Here is a 15045-nt window from a genome sequence, read left to right on the forward strand (position 1 = left end):
CACTGTTAACGGAAACTTAGACTTCTTCAGGGTCCTGCAGATTGAGGAAATCTTATCCTCAAGAGACAAGTGGCTTGATTCTGGGGACGAACAGTACTAACATTTCAAAATATTTTTTTTCATTTAGATCTACAGAGTTGGATTCTAACTGGTCTTGGTTTCAATTGCGATGCATGCAAGTTGGAGGAAATGCTAATGCAGTAAGTCCATCTTAGGTTTCTCGTTTTCTTCTTGTACACATGTGTGTTGCACTCGTAAAGAAGTCCAGCATTTGCATGCAAGAGTTCAGGAGGCTCTGCTGGACGGTGGGAAGACGTGGTGGGCTTATGAGCTGGATGACCCAGATGGCTTGTTTATCCAGAAATCTATTAGAAACCTGTGAAACAAGAAGCCCTGGGCTAGGATACAATGATGGACAAGATGACTGAGACTCCTCCCTTACCGTCAGAGACAGAGAGCAAGTAAAGAAGTAAAAAGCCAAGAAAGTAACAGGTGGTAGTGCTTTGAAGAAAAAGAAAACAGGAGTGATGATGCAGAGGAACTGGGAGGCTTCTTTGTGATAATACAGTTTTTTAATATCTGAGGGTGTCTTTTGTACTCGGATGGAATGCTTCGAGGTTCTTTTATCTCAATTTTATTTATTAAATCTACAAATTAGAAAAAGCCATTTTCCAAATCTTCAAATATAGTACGTAAATATCATGTGTCAATTTATAAACTTAGTAATTTCTCTGTAAAAGTAGCTTTTGAAGTGTTCAATTAACTTGTAATAAAAGAGCAAGTTTCCTTAACCCCACTTACAAACCTAGCTAAGGATCCTCAAGCATTTTAAATTTCATTTACAAATTCAGTATATCTGATTTCTAAAACACTAAACTGGCAGCCTTACAAATCTAGCCAGCAAAATCTCCCTTTATATAAAATACCATTATATGTTTATAGCGGTATGCCAAAATGATATAGGTTGAGTAAGTAGAATTCCCTGAGACATACCATTAAATGTTCAAAGCATTAGAAATCAATAAATACAAATAAATGTATATGCATTTTTTTTTAGAAAGGGACTTCCCTGGTGGTCCAGTGGCTAAGATTCCTTGCTCCTAATGCTGGGGGTCCCAGGTTTGATCACAGGTCCAGGAACTAGATCCCGCATGCTCCAGGGAAGCTCCCGTGTGCGGCAACTAAGTCCTGGTGTAGCCAAGTAAATAAATAAAAATAAATACTCAAAGTATTAGAAATCAAGTTGGTATCCATTTCAAGTACAATTTATATTGAGCTTCAATTAAATATTCAAAATTAAAATAGTAAATCTAAAAGAATAATTTTCAAAATACCGGTTTCCTTTGGATCAGTATCTCAGCCTTTTTCTTAATTACTGTTCCCTAAGCAGAAAAATGGAGAAGGCAATGGCACCCCACTCCAGTACTCTTGCCTGGAAAATCCCATGGATGGAGGAGCCTGGTAGGCTGCAGTCCATGGGGTCGCGAAGAGTCGGACACGACTGAAGCGACTTAGCAGCAATAGCAGCAGCAGCAGCAAGTAGAAAAATGAAATTTAAATTCATCAGTTAGCTTGTTTTAAATTTAAATTGGATTTAGTTTTCCCTAGTGAGAGAAATTAAATACCAAGGACTATGATTTTTGACAGGTAGGGGTGATCTTTGGAAGGCTACAAAGTATGGTAATAACTAAGTTGGGTTTTTTTTTTTTCAGTTTCCAAGAAACATTCCCCTGTTGAGAATGTAAGCCTTCAGTATTTCAAGCATGTGATTAGAAAACCATGCCCATGTTCATTATGTCCGCAAACTTGTTCTTCACGTTAATACTGTGGATTCGATAGTCTCTGTCCTTATTTCTTACTTCGTAAGGATGTAGGGTCCCCACCCAGCTCCAGAGAGCAGTTTCCTGTCCCAGCCAGCTGATGTGGGGGAGTGGAGCGGGCAGGTCAGTCGGTGGTCGCTCAGCTCAAGCAGAAGCTTGGGTGTGAATGCCAGCTCTGCGCCTTGCTAGTCAGCTCTGCCCCTTGCTAGTCAGCTCTGCCCCCATTCACACGCTGGGCAGCTTGTTGGACCTCTCTGCTTCTGGCTCGTCTGTAAACAGCATGTGTCTGAGAGTGTGACCATGAGGGTTTGATGCGATGGTATCCACCAAGAACTTAGACAGGACCCGGTACGTGTGGGTGCCCGCTGAATTCACAAAAGGATCACTCACACAGGCTTTTAAAACACTCGCTTTAATTAAGCTGTGAATGCTGTAATTCACGTCTGTACAGAGATCCTTCAGAGGTGCTGCAAGCAGAGTCCTCTAACTGTCCAAGTACCTGCTTCAGCACCTTGTCTGTGCTGTGGTCTCCACCCATGAGGAAATAGTGCTCAACAAGGAGAGGGTTAGCTTGGCTCTTACTTAACTGGTTTATCAGACATTCCAACTTAGGCGGCCCCCGTGGTTAGGATTCTGAGTGCTTCCTGCTATGGCCCAGGTTCAGTCCCTGGGTGGGGAACTGAGATCCTGCAAGCCACACGGCAGAGCCTAAACACATAAATAAATCATCTCATATAGATGCAAAGACAAGAAAGTTCCAACTTAGTAGGACTCTAAGCTAAGGTCGATTGCTCAAGTTAGACGCAGTCCTTAGTTGAAAGTGTGCACTCAGATAACCTTCAGAGCGATGGAGATGCTCCAGTGGAGCAGCGAGGGCCCAGTTATTTCATTCTGTGAGGCACGTCTCGTGTCTACTTTTACCAGAATATTAATGTTACGTCTGTGGAAGGTATTACTCCTTCTACAAGGAAAAATTTTATAAAAATCTTTCACAGTTTAAACTATTTTGGATTTCACTAGTATTTTCAAAAGGGCCCCTCATGGCGTGCAATAATGGTTTTGGTCACCCCGTTGGATTTAGCGGAGCCCTGCCGTTAACCCGAGTCCTCTCCTCCGCAGTCTTCCTTTTTCCATCAGCACGGGTGTGACACCAACGACACCAACGCCAAGTACAACAGCCGTGCCGCCCAGCTGTACCGGGAGAGGATCAAGGCGCTGGCCTCCCAGGCCACCCGGAAGCACGGCACTGACGTAAGCACGGGGGGCGGGTCTCCATCCTGCGAACGTTAGTTTCAACAGAAAAGTCCTTTATACCCCAAACCGCAGAACTTCCTGGCCAGATTCTCTTCCAAGGAAGCAGCATGGAGCGGGTTGTCATTATTCACCGTCCTGCTCAAAAACGTTGCCGTGAACACTACACAACAGTCCTGCAGCATCGCTTTTATTTGTCAGCTGATCAACACTGACCTCGTTTTACATGCTTTTTGTTGAAAGACACCTCTTTCAGGGAATTCCCTGGCTTTCGATTGTTCTTTATATCTATTTCTAATTATAAAAGTGTGCCAATCGATTTAGGAAGAAAATAATCCATAAAGTGAAAAGTTGAAAGCTGTTTAACATTATAAGAATTATATGTTCAAGATATAACAAATATTTATAAAAAAGAGCTAGCTGTATCATATGACCTAACATTTTTATATTATGACTAAATATATATGTTCATTATCTTCCCTTCCATCATGCCCCCTTTCCAGCATTTCCTAGCTCTAATAATTGGCATCATCATCATCTACCAGGTTGCCTAAGTCAGAAATGTGGGCATCATTCTTAATTATTACCACTTTGTCGGGCTTCCCTGTGGCTCAGCTGGTAAAGAATCCGCCCACCGTGTGGGAGACCTGGGTTCAACCCCTGGGTTGGGAAGATCCTCTGGAGAAGGGAAAGGCCACCCACTCCAGTATTCTGGCCTGGAGAATTCCATGGACTGTATAGGCCAGAGGGTTGCAAAGAGTCGGATACGACTGAGCAACTTTCACTTCACTTCCGTTAGTTGAGACTTCACCTTCCATTGCAGGGGAGGACGTGGGTTCAATCCCTGTTTGGGGAGTTAAGATCCCACATCCCTTGACCAAAACATGAAACAGAAGCAATATTGTAATCAGATTAAATAAAGACTTTAAAAATGGTCCACATTAAAAAAAAAATTCTTAAAAAAATGAAGATAGCTTCTTAGTGGATATTGTTGACGCATTGACTCTGAGCCCGTGGCCAAGGGCACTGTGGCTTGAGCTGAGTGAAGCTCATCTAACTGCGTCTCTGTGCTTAGTTACACGAGGTGGCACTTAGCACTGAGATTGGGGCGTCGTAAATGACATACGCTAATGCAAAGCACAAAAGCGTGTCAGTCAATAGACCGTGAAAAGCACCCGTGCTTGCAACTGGAGCTGAAACAGGGACCCGAGCATCGCACCGTGGCTGACACGTTCTCTGCATTTCTGCACGTGTTCAGGCAGGGCGGCAGATCTAGGGTCACAAGTTAATTGCAGAGTAGGCGAATTCACAAATGTGGAATCCACAAAGCATGGAACGTGCGCCTAGACGTGAAGTCCTCGATCTTCCCCTTTCAGAAATGGCTTGGGGAACTGCCTTTTGTCTTCCACGGGGCTTGGCAGCACAAGTTACTAAATCAGTGCATTGCTAAAATGTGCTCAGGAGCCCTGACTTTACAATACTGGAAATACGGATCTTTAGCGACAGGCCTCTGGAGAGGGAGGGAACTGTATTAAATAAACCCTCGAAAGCAGGTGAAGCGCTGAGCTGTGCGTGTGTTCTGTTCCAGCTCTGGCTTGATAGCTGTGTGGTCCCGCCTTCGTCCCCGCCACCGAAGGAGGAAGATTTTTTTGCCTCTCATGCTTCTCCTGAGGTATGTGTTATGCTTTACATAGTTTTAAAGTGTGCTCCTCTGACATAAATTTTAAAGGGCATGTATTTAAAGTGTTTCAGTTAGGACAGCGTCTAAGCTGCTGTAACCAACAGCCCTGACACAGTCACTTACAGGAGAAATAAGTTTCCCAGCAGTAGTTCAGGGTCATCCAGGGCTGCTCATCTCGTTGTGTGGCTCCGCTCCAGTCCATGACCTTTCCCGGCCAGTGGGAGGAGGACAGACATCCACATCCAGGGAAGCAGTGCCCCGGCCTTTTACAGTCTATAGAGGTAGCATTGCTTCTGCTCACATCCTACCGTCTAGAATTCAGTCCCACGCCCTGTACCCAGCTTCTTGGGAGGCAGAGGAGGTCTTACCAGGGGCCTGCCCAGTGCATTTCAGAGCTTTGCAGTTGACAAAGAACAAAGACAGTTTGGGGAACCTTTCTGGCCGTCCAGTGGTTATAACTCTGCGCTTCCCATGGGGGGAGTGCAAGTTTGATCCCTGGTCAAGGAACTAAGATCCCACAAGCTGCACAGTGTAACCAAAAGAAAGAATGAAGACATTTGTTTAAACCCAGATTTGAAAAGGGATTTGAATCGCATTGCCCCTGTTAGCTGTGTACATAGAGCACCTCTCAAGGCTGTTGAGAGAATGAACATGTGATGGAGAACTAGCTGTAGGTCTGTGTGCACATGTGGGTTGGTGTACAGACACAGGGTATATGACCTAGCTCTGTCCACTGTGAGGCCTAGAGACAGAGACGCCCCAGGGCGACAGGCACACCCCGCACCCACACCCTCATTTCTAAATGCTGTTCTCCAATAAGAGGAACCAGGGCTACCTTTGGAGAGGCGGCCGATTCTAGGACTGGAGTTGCATGGGCAACCAGAGGTGCCCAGAGGTGCTGGAAGTAAGGGAGCGCTAGGAGGCCAGGGCGGGGGATTGGATGAGGATGTGGCTGGAGGTGGTCAGAGCTGGATCCATTTGAACAACAAAAGAAATAAGATAGTACTGAGCTGTAACACAAAGCACTGACCAATAGCCATGGGTCCGTTACTGATGTAAATGGATGATTGCCTAAAGGAATGGAGGGAAGGGACAGTCTTCCTTACAGAAAATTCTAAATCACACGTACACTTTCCACCCTTCAGGACGTGGGGCTTAACCCGCTCCCCCGGCATGTGGACCGGACTTAGTGACTTACTTTTTTTGAAGTTTGTTTTTTATGACTTTCCTTACTTTGCTGTTAACGACTTTTCTCCCCTGGCTTCAGGTGAGCAGTACAGGGTGGGCATCAGCACAGCCAGAACCTTCTTTAACGCCGAGGAACGTGGACACACCTCCAGCAAGCAGTGAAGGTAAGACTGAGACTCGTGTTGTAGTGCCGGCCCGTGTGCCCCGGGCCTCTGCAGAGCTCCTAGAAAATGAGACCCCTGCATTTACCAAGAATAGGGAAAGACGCCCATGGTCCAGTATAAAACGGGGAGAGAGGACTACTGAACATGGAGTATGTATGACCTCACTTTTGTAAAAAGCAAGTAGCCAAATTCACATATTCAGTTAATACTAGGAAATGAAATTGCTAAAGGTTTGTCTAGTCAAGGCTATGGTTTTTCCTGTGGTCATGTATGGATGTGAGAGTTGGACTGTGAAGAAGGCTGAGCACCAAAGAATGGATGCTTTTGAACTGTGGTGTTGGAGAAGACTCTTGAGAGTCCCTTGGACTGCAAGGAGATCCAACCAGTCCATTCTGAAGGAGGTCAGCCCTGGGATTTCTTTGGAGGGAATGATGCTGAAGCTGAAACTTTGGCCACCTCATGCGAAGAGTTGACTCATTGGACAAGACTCTGATGCTGGGAGGGATTCGGGGCAGGAGGAGAAGGGGACGACATAGGATGAGATGGCTGGATGGCATCACTGACTCGATGGGCGTGAGTCTGAGTGAACTCTGGGAGTTGGTGGTGGACAGGGAGGCCTGGCGTGCTGTGATTCATGGGGTCGCAAAGAGTCAGACACAACTGAGCGACTGAACTGAACTGAACTGAGGAGTTTTACTTTCAACTTGATACAATTTTGAAGTGACTGAACTTTTATCATGAGTATATGTTACTTTTATAATCAGAAAAGTGAAAGTAAAAGTCGCTCAGTCATGTCCCACTCTTTACAACCCCATGGACTATACAGTCCATGGAATCCTCCAGACCAGAGTACTGGAGTGGGTAGCCGTTCCCTTCTCCAGGGGATCTTCCCAACCCAGGGATCAAACCCAGGTCTCCTGCGTTGCAGGCGAATTCTTTACCAGCTGAGCCACAAGGGAAGCCCAAGAATGCTGGGGTGGGTAGCCTAACCCTTCTCCAGAGGATCTTCCCGACCCAGGAATCAAACTGGAGTCTCCTGCATTGCAGGCGGATTCTTTACCAACTGAGCTATCTTATAATCAAAAAAAAAAGATTCCAGTTTAGAAAACTATGGGCTTCCCCAGTGGCTCAGCAGTAAAGAATCAACCTGCAGTGCAGGAGACATGGGAGACATGGGTTCAATCCCAGGATCAAGAAGATCCCTGGAGGAGAAAATGGCAACCCATTTCAGTATTCTTGACTGGAGAATCCCGTGGACAGAGGAGCCTGGTGGACTGGTCTATGGAGCTGCAAAGAGCTGGACACGACTGACGCAGCTGAGCACACGTGGACACGACTGACGCAGCTGAGCACACGTGCACATGTTCTGTCAATGGTTGGTGTCTAATAATTCACGTTTGGTGATTTTGTTTTAGGATTATATTTATTGTAAATCTACTTACATCCCTTGCTTATGTTTAAAAAAAAACACCCGTGGATGAAAACATCAACATTTTCTGTTTTAAAATTGAGCATTTTTTGTAGCCAGAAAATTAGTGTAAATTAACAACAAGGAATCATTTTTCACCTAATCAGTGAACTGCTGGCGGGTGGGCCCCTCAGTCGTGCTGGTCTGTGAGAGTCAAGCCTGGAACTGCTTTAAGGAATTTAGTGTAACAGGAAGGACTAAAGAGTCAGCAACCTCAAGATCAGGTGATGGTCCTGAGAAGCCTTAATGGAATTCCTAACCAGGATCAGTGTTTTAGATCAACTAGAAAACTCAGCAGATTTCTTGGCAAGTGAAAATTTAGGTTTTCCATCATTGATGTGATTCACATTAGACTTGCCAAATGTTAACATCTGTTGGGGTATAGTACGCATATGTACTAGGTATCTCAGAACGGTTTACTTTAAAACACCAGACCATAAGGTAGGATTCCAGATTATAATGATTAGGGAGACCACTAACAAAGCAACTGGATACAAAATACACTTCTATTTTAATGGACTTTTAAATTAAAATTCTTAGAGTGATAAAATATGGAGCTAAAAAGAAAAGACAATCATTGATCTACCTGGATAAAATTTGTAGTACTGAACAAGTTGGATGTGTTACATATTCAAAAGCACATTTGATGAATCTGTTTTCTGCACTGATACCAATATTTTTAACTTTCAGGTGTACCAGAGCAAGGACCAAGTGTGGAAGGTCTTAATGTACCAACAAAGGCTGCTGTAGGTGGTATGTGTTACCCTGTAGTCTGCTTTAGAGGTTAATTAAGAAAAAAATGAATCCTGTCTGTACATTGTGCCTAGAACTTACAGTGTAATGAGATCTATTTAAACGAAAGTTCACTTTTGGCCACTTGGTGGCTGGGAAACGCATTGGCCTGTGCACCTGGCCAAGCTTGCTCTTGATGCTTTTGGATTTGCTGGTTTATGTCCCGGCATAGGCAGAGGGCAGAGCAGCCACGTCAGTCCTGGTTACTCAAGAACTCTTAGCGTGTTCTTTCTGAGTTTATTGTAGGTGAACTTAATCTCTAAGTTTTCAGTATCAGGGAAATGTAATCTGAAATTAGTGCATATCACACTGCATTAATTGGAAAGCAACAGCTTTGGTGAAAAATAACCAAACTATTAGACATGTTCCAGGTATTTCCATCATGCATTAATAGAAGTGTGGGAAGCTGGAAGCAGGTTATATGACTACTCCAGTGCATATCTAAAAGAAAGTGAAGAAAAGGAGGATTTCCATGAATGTCTTTTTTTGTACTCAAAATATAATAATGTTATTCTCCCATTAAGGACTAAAAATTTTTAATCTTTGTGGTTTTATGCTATGTTTTCCTGTTAAGTCACATTCTCATCTTTGTAAGGAAAAAAATAAGATTTTATTCTTACTGGGTCTCTTACACATAATTCTAAACAGAGTATATAATCTATGGTTAAAATTTACCCAGAAAACAATTTTTAAGAAACTGTATCTAAAAGCGTCATATATTTTTGTACAATTTAGTAAGTAATGCTACCAAAATTATAGAATGTTTTCTATTTCTGATTAGTTAGTATGATAAAATCTGTACATAAATCAGGGTGGAAAAGCACTTCACTGGCTGCTTTAGTTGTATACATAATGCCTGGCTAACTTTATATTTTAAAACAATTTTGCAAGTTTTTGAAGAGTAGAGATATACTAGGTGAGTTTGTTCTCATATACAAAATGCTCCTGAAGAAAGTGGTGAATGAGGCAAGCTCAGGCTGTTTATTTCTCTGCAATATGGTGTTTCCCCCACTCTCCCCAAAATACATATACTCTCTGAGTTTGGATGCAACCTGAAAACACTGAGGACTCTATTTTGGTGAAGCTCTGTTCATCGAAAACACATTGAGGTTCTTGAGCCTCTGGATGACGAACTAACGTGGAAAATGTGATCGTCCCTTAAATACTAAAATGCAGTATCTTAAGATTTTTTTAAAAATACACTAAAAATAGGAAAATTATGTATTTCCAGTGGTCTGACTTTCTACCTTTTGTCTTTTGACAGAGGTTTCTTCTATCATAAAAAAGAAACCAAATCAAGCTAAAAGAGGAGTGAGTATTACATATAAACTGTCTGCTGATTGAGCTCTGAAATGGCTTATGGGCTTGAGGAAGCCCCCTTTGTCATTTTTATTTCTATTGTTTTTGAGCCACAATCTGATAAATGTGGCTCTGATAAAAAGTTCGTTTTGTTCAATGGAGTGATGTTATACGTGGTGAAAATTTTCTGCGGTGAGTGTTCCACATTTCTCTGTCAGCGATAAAGCTCTGAAAAAAAATCAGCCGAGACTCCCTGGGATCTCTGTCACTCAGCGAGGCTGGGAGGGTTGTCAGCCCTGAATCCTGACCTCATCACTTGCCAGCTGTGTGATCTTGGTCAAGTCTCTTTACTGACAAGAGCTCAGGTCCTCCTCTGTCACCTGGAGACGATGACCGCGCCGGCCTCACAGAGGCGTGAGGACTAAGTGATAACCCTTAGTAACTGCCAGCTGTCGTTGCAAATGTTCTCAAACAGTTTGGGTAAAACGTAATCTTCTACTGTATCCTCCAGCTTGGGGCCAAAAAAGGAAGTTTGGGAGCCCAGAAACTATCAAATACGTGTTTTAATGAAATTGAAAAGCAAGCCCAAGCCGTCGATAAAATGAATGCACAGGAAGACCTTCTGTCCCGGGCAGCACCTAAGGAAGAATCCATGTAAGTGTGATCAAATCATAATACGATTCTAGTGACGACAGTTATTAACTGGGCTTCCCAAGGTGGCACTAGGGGTAAAGAACCCGCCTGCCAATGCAGGATCCCTGGGTCAGGAAGATCCCCTGGAGGAAGGCATGCAACCCACTCCAGTATTCTTGCCTGGAGACTATCCCATGGACAGAGGAGCCTGGCGGGCCACAGTCCATGGGGTCGCAAAGAGTCAGACAGGACTGAGGTGACTTAGCACGCATGTAACACGCAAAGCTGTTAACTAAGTGATTCTGAGATTTGCTTTCCAAATGCCATTTATTTTTACATCTGTGTGTGAGGAGGGAAATGCAAATTTTGGTTTTATGAGAGTTAATACCACACGGACGTGTAGATGAGAAGGAGAGAGACCAGTATTTAGGGAGGGCAGCCACCGTTTCCAGTTGAAGTTGTGTGGACAGGCTTTGGGTGGGGTCAACAAGAAGGGAAGGACAGAGATGTGTCAGGAGGTACTGCCACAGGAAAGACGCTCAGCGTCGTTAGTCATCAGGGAAAAGCCACAGGGAGACACCTCCTCACTCTCAGGGAGCTGTGATCAAGAAGACGGAAAACAAGTGTTGGTGAGAATTAAGAAACTGGAGCCCTCATGCTTTGCTGGTGGCAAAGTTACCATATGACCCAGCAGTTCCACTCCACAGTATATTCTCAGAGAAAAGTAATGTATATGCCCACAAAGCCAGACAAAAACTTGTACACATGTTCATAGCAGTATTAATCCCTATAGCTGAAAAGTAGAAACAACCCAGATCTCCAGCAACTAGTGAACAGATGAACAAAATGTATGTGTCCATACAGTAGAATATTATTTAGTCATGAAAAGGGATAAGGTACTGGTACATGATGCAGCATGCACAAATCTTGAAAAATTTGTGCTGAGAAAGACACTGGCCACAAAAGACCACATATTTTATGATTGCTTAGATGTGGACTGTCCAAATCAGGCAAATCAAGAGACAGAAGCGGACTGGTGGTTTCCAGGGGCAAGGGCAGAGGGGAGAATAGGGTGGACTGTGGCTGGGTGGGATTTCTTCTGGGGTGATGAAACTGTTCTGGAATTAGATAGAGGTGATGGTGACAGCCTTGTGAATATGCTAAACTGAATTGTGCATTTTAAAAAGGTGAATTTTATGATACGTGAATTTTATCTCAGTAATGAAAATGGTGTTTATAACGTGAAGCCCCATTGGACCTGGCGACTAAATTCTAATTGTACGATGGAAGGTTTTGGGTACGGTGGTATCTCCGGAGGTACTGAGCCTGGATCTTGAAGAGGTCTCAGAGTCAGACTTGAGGGTGGTGGCAGAGAGAGGAAGGAAGAGCCTAGGAGCATGAGGAAGAGGGAATCCAGGCGGTGGCTCTGGGGTCCTGCCTGGATTGGAGACGTTGGAGTGATGGCATGGGTCGCCCTGAAGTCAGACCAGCCGGGGGTTTTGCATCACATCTGAGGAGAGTGCCATGAAGCAGGGGTGTGTTTTGGAAAGTGCGTTTGGTCATGATATCCAGGGCCAAAAGAATGGGGGAAAAACTGGAAGCCAGGAGGCCAGACCAGGGACTTGTTTTAAGTAGCTCCTTAAGGTTCTTGAGAGGATGTCATTGTGTTGACAACAGAAGGGACACACGGCTGTCTGGAAAGGCTGGTGACTGGGCATAAGGGTCCAGGTCATAAGGAGAGAAGAGAGGAAAGGTGTCTTGGATTCCCGTTCTGTACACGTGTGCGTTTTATTTATATGGTGTTTTCTCTTGTTGTCATGAGTATCTCGTGTGTGTGTGTGTGTGTGTTAGTCACTCAGTCATATCTGAGTCTTTGTGATCGCATAGACTGTAGCCCACCAGGGTCCTCTGTCCGTGGGGACTCTCCAGGCAAGAACACTGGAGTGGGTTGCCACGCCCTCCTCCAGGGGATCTTCCCGACCCAGGGACTGAACCTGGGTCTCCCGCATTGCAGGCCAATTCTTTAGGATCTGAGCCACCAGGGAAGCCCCTATCTCTTTTAGCGTGGCTTCATTACTACAGGCTGTATAATGTAGAAAACACTGCTACTTACTTTACAAGATTGTTAGGGGATTCATTTAGTTAATGCTCAGTAGAGTGCATCGGACAGTGCCTGGCGCAGGGTAGGTGCTCAGTCAGTGTAGCTTCTTGCTATTCGCGCTCACACTTTCCTCAGTGGGCTTCCTACGATAAGCCTGGATCATTTGAAACGCGTGGTTACTTCTCATTGTCATTCAACTCACAGCACCTAGGGGGCAGCACTAAACTGTTATTTAGGTTAAATATTTGCAATGTCAAAGGGGCTTCCCTGGTGGCTCAGATGGTAAAGAATCCGCCTGCAATGCGTGAGACCTGGGTTCAGTTTCTGGGTTGGGAAGACCCACTGGAGAAGGGCATGGCAACCCATTCTTGCCTGGAGAATCCCCCTAGCGGGTTACAGTCCATGGGGTCGCAAAGAGTTGGACATGACGGAGCGACTAAGCTCACAGCACACAAAGGTGGCTCAATAGTAAAGAATTTGCCTGCCAAAGTAGGAGGCACAGGAGACTCAGGTTTGATCCTTGGGTCAGGAAGATCCCGTGGAGGCGGGAAATGGAAACCCACTCCAGTATTCTTGTCTGGAAAATTCCATGGTCAGAGGAGTCTCACGGGCTACAGTCCATGGGGTCACAAAGAGTCAACACTACAGTTGGTTGTGATCCACACAGCCAAAAGCTTTAGCGTAGTCAGTGAAGCAGAAGTAGATGTTTTTCTGGAATTCTCTTGCTTTTTCTATGACCTAGTGGATGTTGGCAATTTGATTTCTGGTGTCTCTGCCTTTTCTAAATCCAGCTTAAACATCTGGAAGTTCTCTGTCCATGTGCTGTTGAAGCCTGGCTTGGAGAATTTTGAGCGTTACTTCGCTAGCATATGAGATGAGTGCAATTGTGTGGTAGTTTGAGCATTCTTTGGCATTGCCTTTCTTTGGGATTGGAATGAAAACTGACCTTTTTCAGTCCTGAGGCCACTGCTGAGTTTTCCAAATTCGCTGGCATACTGAGTGATTTGAGATGCTCTGTGTAAGACTCACTCTGAGCTGTCACAGACTTCACTTTGATGTCTCTGACTTAGCTAGCTTTCTTGACACTGAGAAAGGGGGAAGGTTCAATCTGAGTGTGTTTAGGAGTGGACTCCATGCAGATCACTCGTGCGTGAGGTTTTCCCAGAGAACCAGTAAAATCCTCGCCTGATGAGAACAGGAGATAGGGAATCAGAAAGCAGCAATCTCCTCTCTGCAGGTCAGGGGGGACAGGGACTAGTGCGTTAATATTAGAGACAGCACCAGCCTTAATCAGGACTGCTCGATACAGCTAAATGCAAACATGCAGATTGTGGGGTGTTTATGAACTGGTGTTTATGAACCCAATGAATCCCTTTGTTCACAAGAGCTGCACTCCAGGCCCTGACCACCACCCTGTGCTCAGACACATCACAGCTCAGTTTCACCAAACCAGTGCTGTGCCAGCTGTGAGAAAGTACCCAGGCTTTGTTTGTTTATTTACTTTTTAATATTTACTTATTTATTTGGGGCTTCCCTGGTGGCTCAGTGGTAAAGAATCTTCCTGCAATGCTGGAGATGCAGGTTCAGACCCTGGGTCTGGAAGATCGCCCGGAGAAGGAAATGGCAACCCACTCCAGTATTTTGCCTGGAGAATCCCATGGATAGAGGAGCCTGGTGGGCTACAGTCCATGGGGTTGCAAAACAGTTGAGACAACTTAGCGGCTAAACAACAATGTATTTATTTGTCTGCACTGGGTCTTAGCTGCGGCACGTGGGATCTTAGTTCCTCAACCAGAGATCGAAGCCAGGCCACCTGCATTAGGAGTGCAGAGTCTTAGCCGCTGGGCCACCAGGGAAGTCCCCAGGAGTGCCCGCACTTCATGCTAGTCTTCTGCAACTTCATTTCTTAAAATGGCCGTAATAAAGTTAGTTCAGTCAGCTGTCAGGAGCAGTATCGATTATTCCTGTGTGTTCTGAGTGTGAACTAAACTATCCGGGCCGCAGCCTCATCCTTACCGGGCATTTCGTCCTCAGAGAGGTCTGTGCGCACAGCTGGTAGGAGAGAGAGAGGAGCCAGGAGCTGCTCCTGGGCTCTCCCTGAGTCCTGAGGTCGTGGCCAGCCCTCCTCCATGCCGGTCCTGGAAGGGCTCCTCTAGGTCTGAGAAGCGGGGAGTCCCAGCTTCTTTGTTCTGTTAGTGCTTCCGGAGCCTGCATGCTGAAGTGCATGCTTTTAGTGAGCGATAGCACCAGTTCCACGGCAGGTACCCCAAAAGAGAAAACTTCCCCATCTCATACTCTCTTGAAATTCTTCATCCCAATCCATTCATCTCCAGAAGACTGTTACCACAGTTATAGCTTTTTGTGATTTTAAACAGATCTACTGTTTTCTCCCCAAAATTATATTTGAAAGAAGATTGCTTATTTTCCTCCATCGAGTACAATTTGGCTGGGGGTGGGGGTGGGGGGCAAACGGTAGATGTGTTACCATTCCCTCATCTGACGGAATATCAGTAAGAAAGCAAATGGCCGCATTAAACCAGAATAGAGGGACTCCCCTGGTGGTCCAGTAGTTAAGACTCCAAGTTGCCAATGAAAGGGGCCTGAGTTCCATCCCTGGTCAGAGAATAGATCTCACACGCCGCAACTAA

The 15045-nt window shown here is 45.0% G+C and overlaps 1 protein-coding gene across 2 annotated transcripts in view; it reads left to right on the forward strand.

The window, feature by feature from the left end:
* The window catches only part of ARFGAP3 (ARF GTPase activating protein 3), a 51328-nt gene that overhangs the window by 14929 nt on the left and 21354 nt on the right, over nt 1–15045 (forward strand). For both annotated transcript variants that reach the window (XM_070371485.1, XM_005901967.2), the window contains exons 3-9: nt 128–200; nt 2940–3071; nt 4660–4743; nt 6020–6104; nt 8263–8325; nt 9629–9675; nt 10175–10317. In XM_070371485.1, the coding sequence (XP_070227586.1) occupies nt 128–200; nt 2940–3071; nt 4660–4743; nt 6020–6104; nt 8263–8325; nt 9629–9675; nt 10175–10317 (627 nt within the window). The remainder of the gene's footprint in view (nt 1–127; nt 201–2939; nt 3072–4659; nt 4744–6019; nt 6105–8262; nt 8326–9628; nt 9676–10174; nt 10318–15045) is intronic.

This window comes from Bos mutus, chromosome 5 (assembly GCF_027580195.1).
Source record: "Bos mutus isolate GX-2022 chromosome 5, NWIPB_WYAK_1.1, whole genome shotgun sequence".
In the NCBI taxonomy this organism is placed as follows: Eukaryota; Metazoa; Chordata; class Mammalia; order Artiodactyla; family Bovidae; genus Bos; species Bos mutus.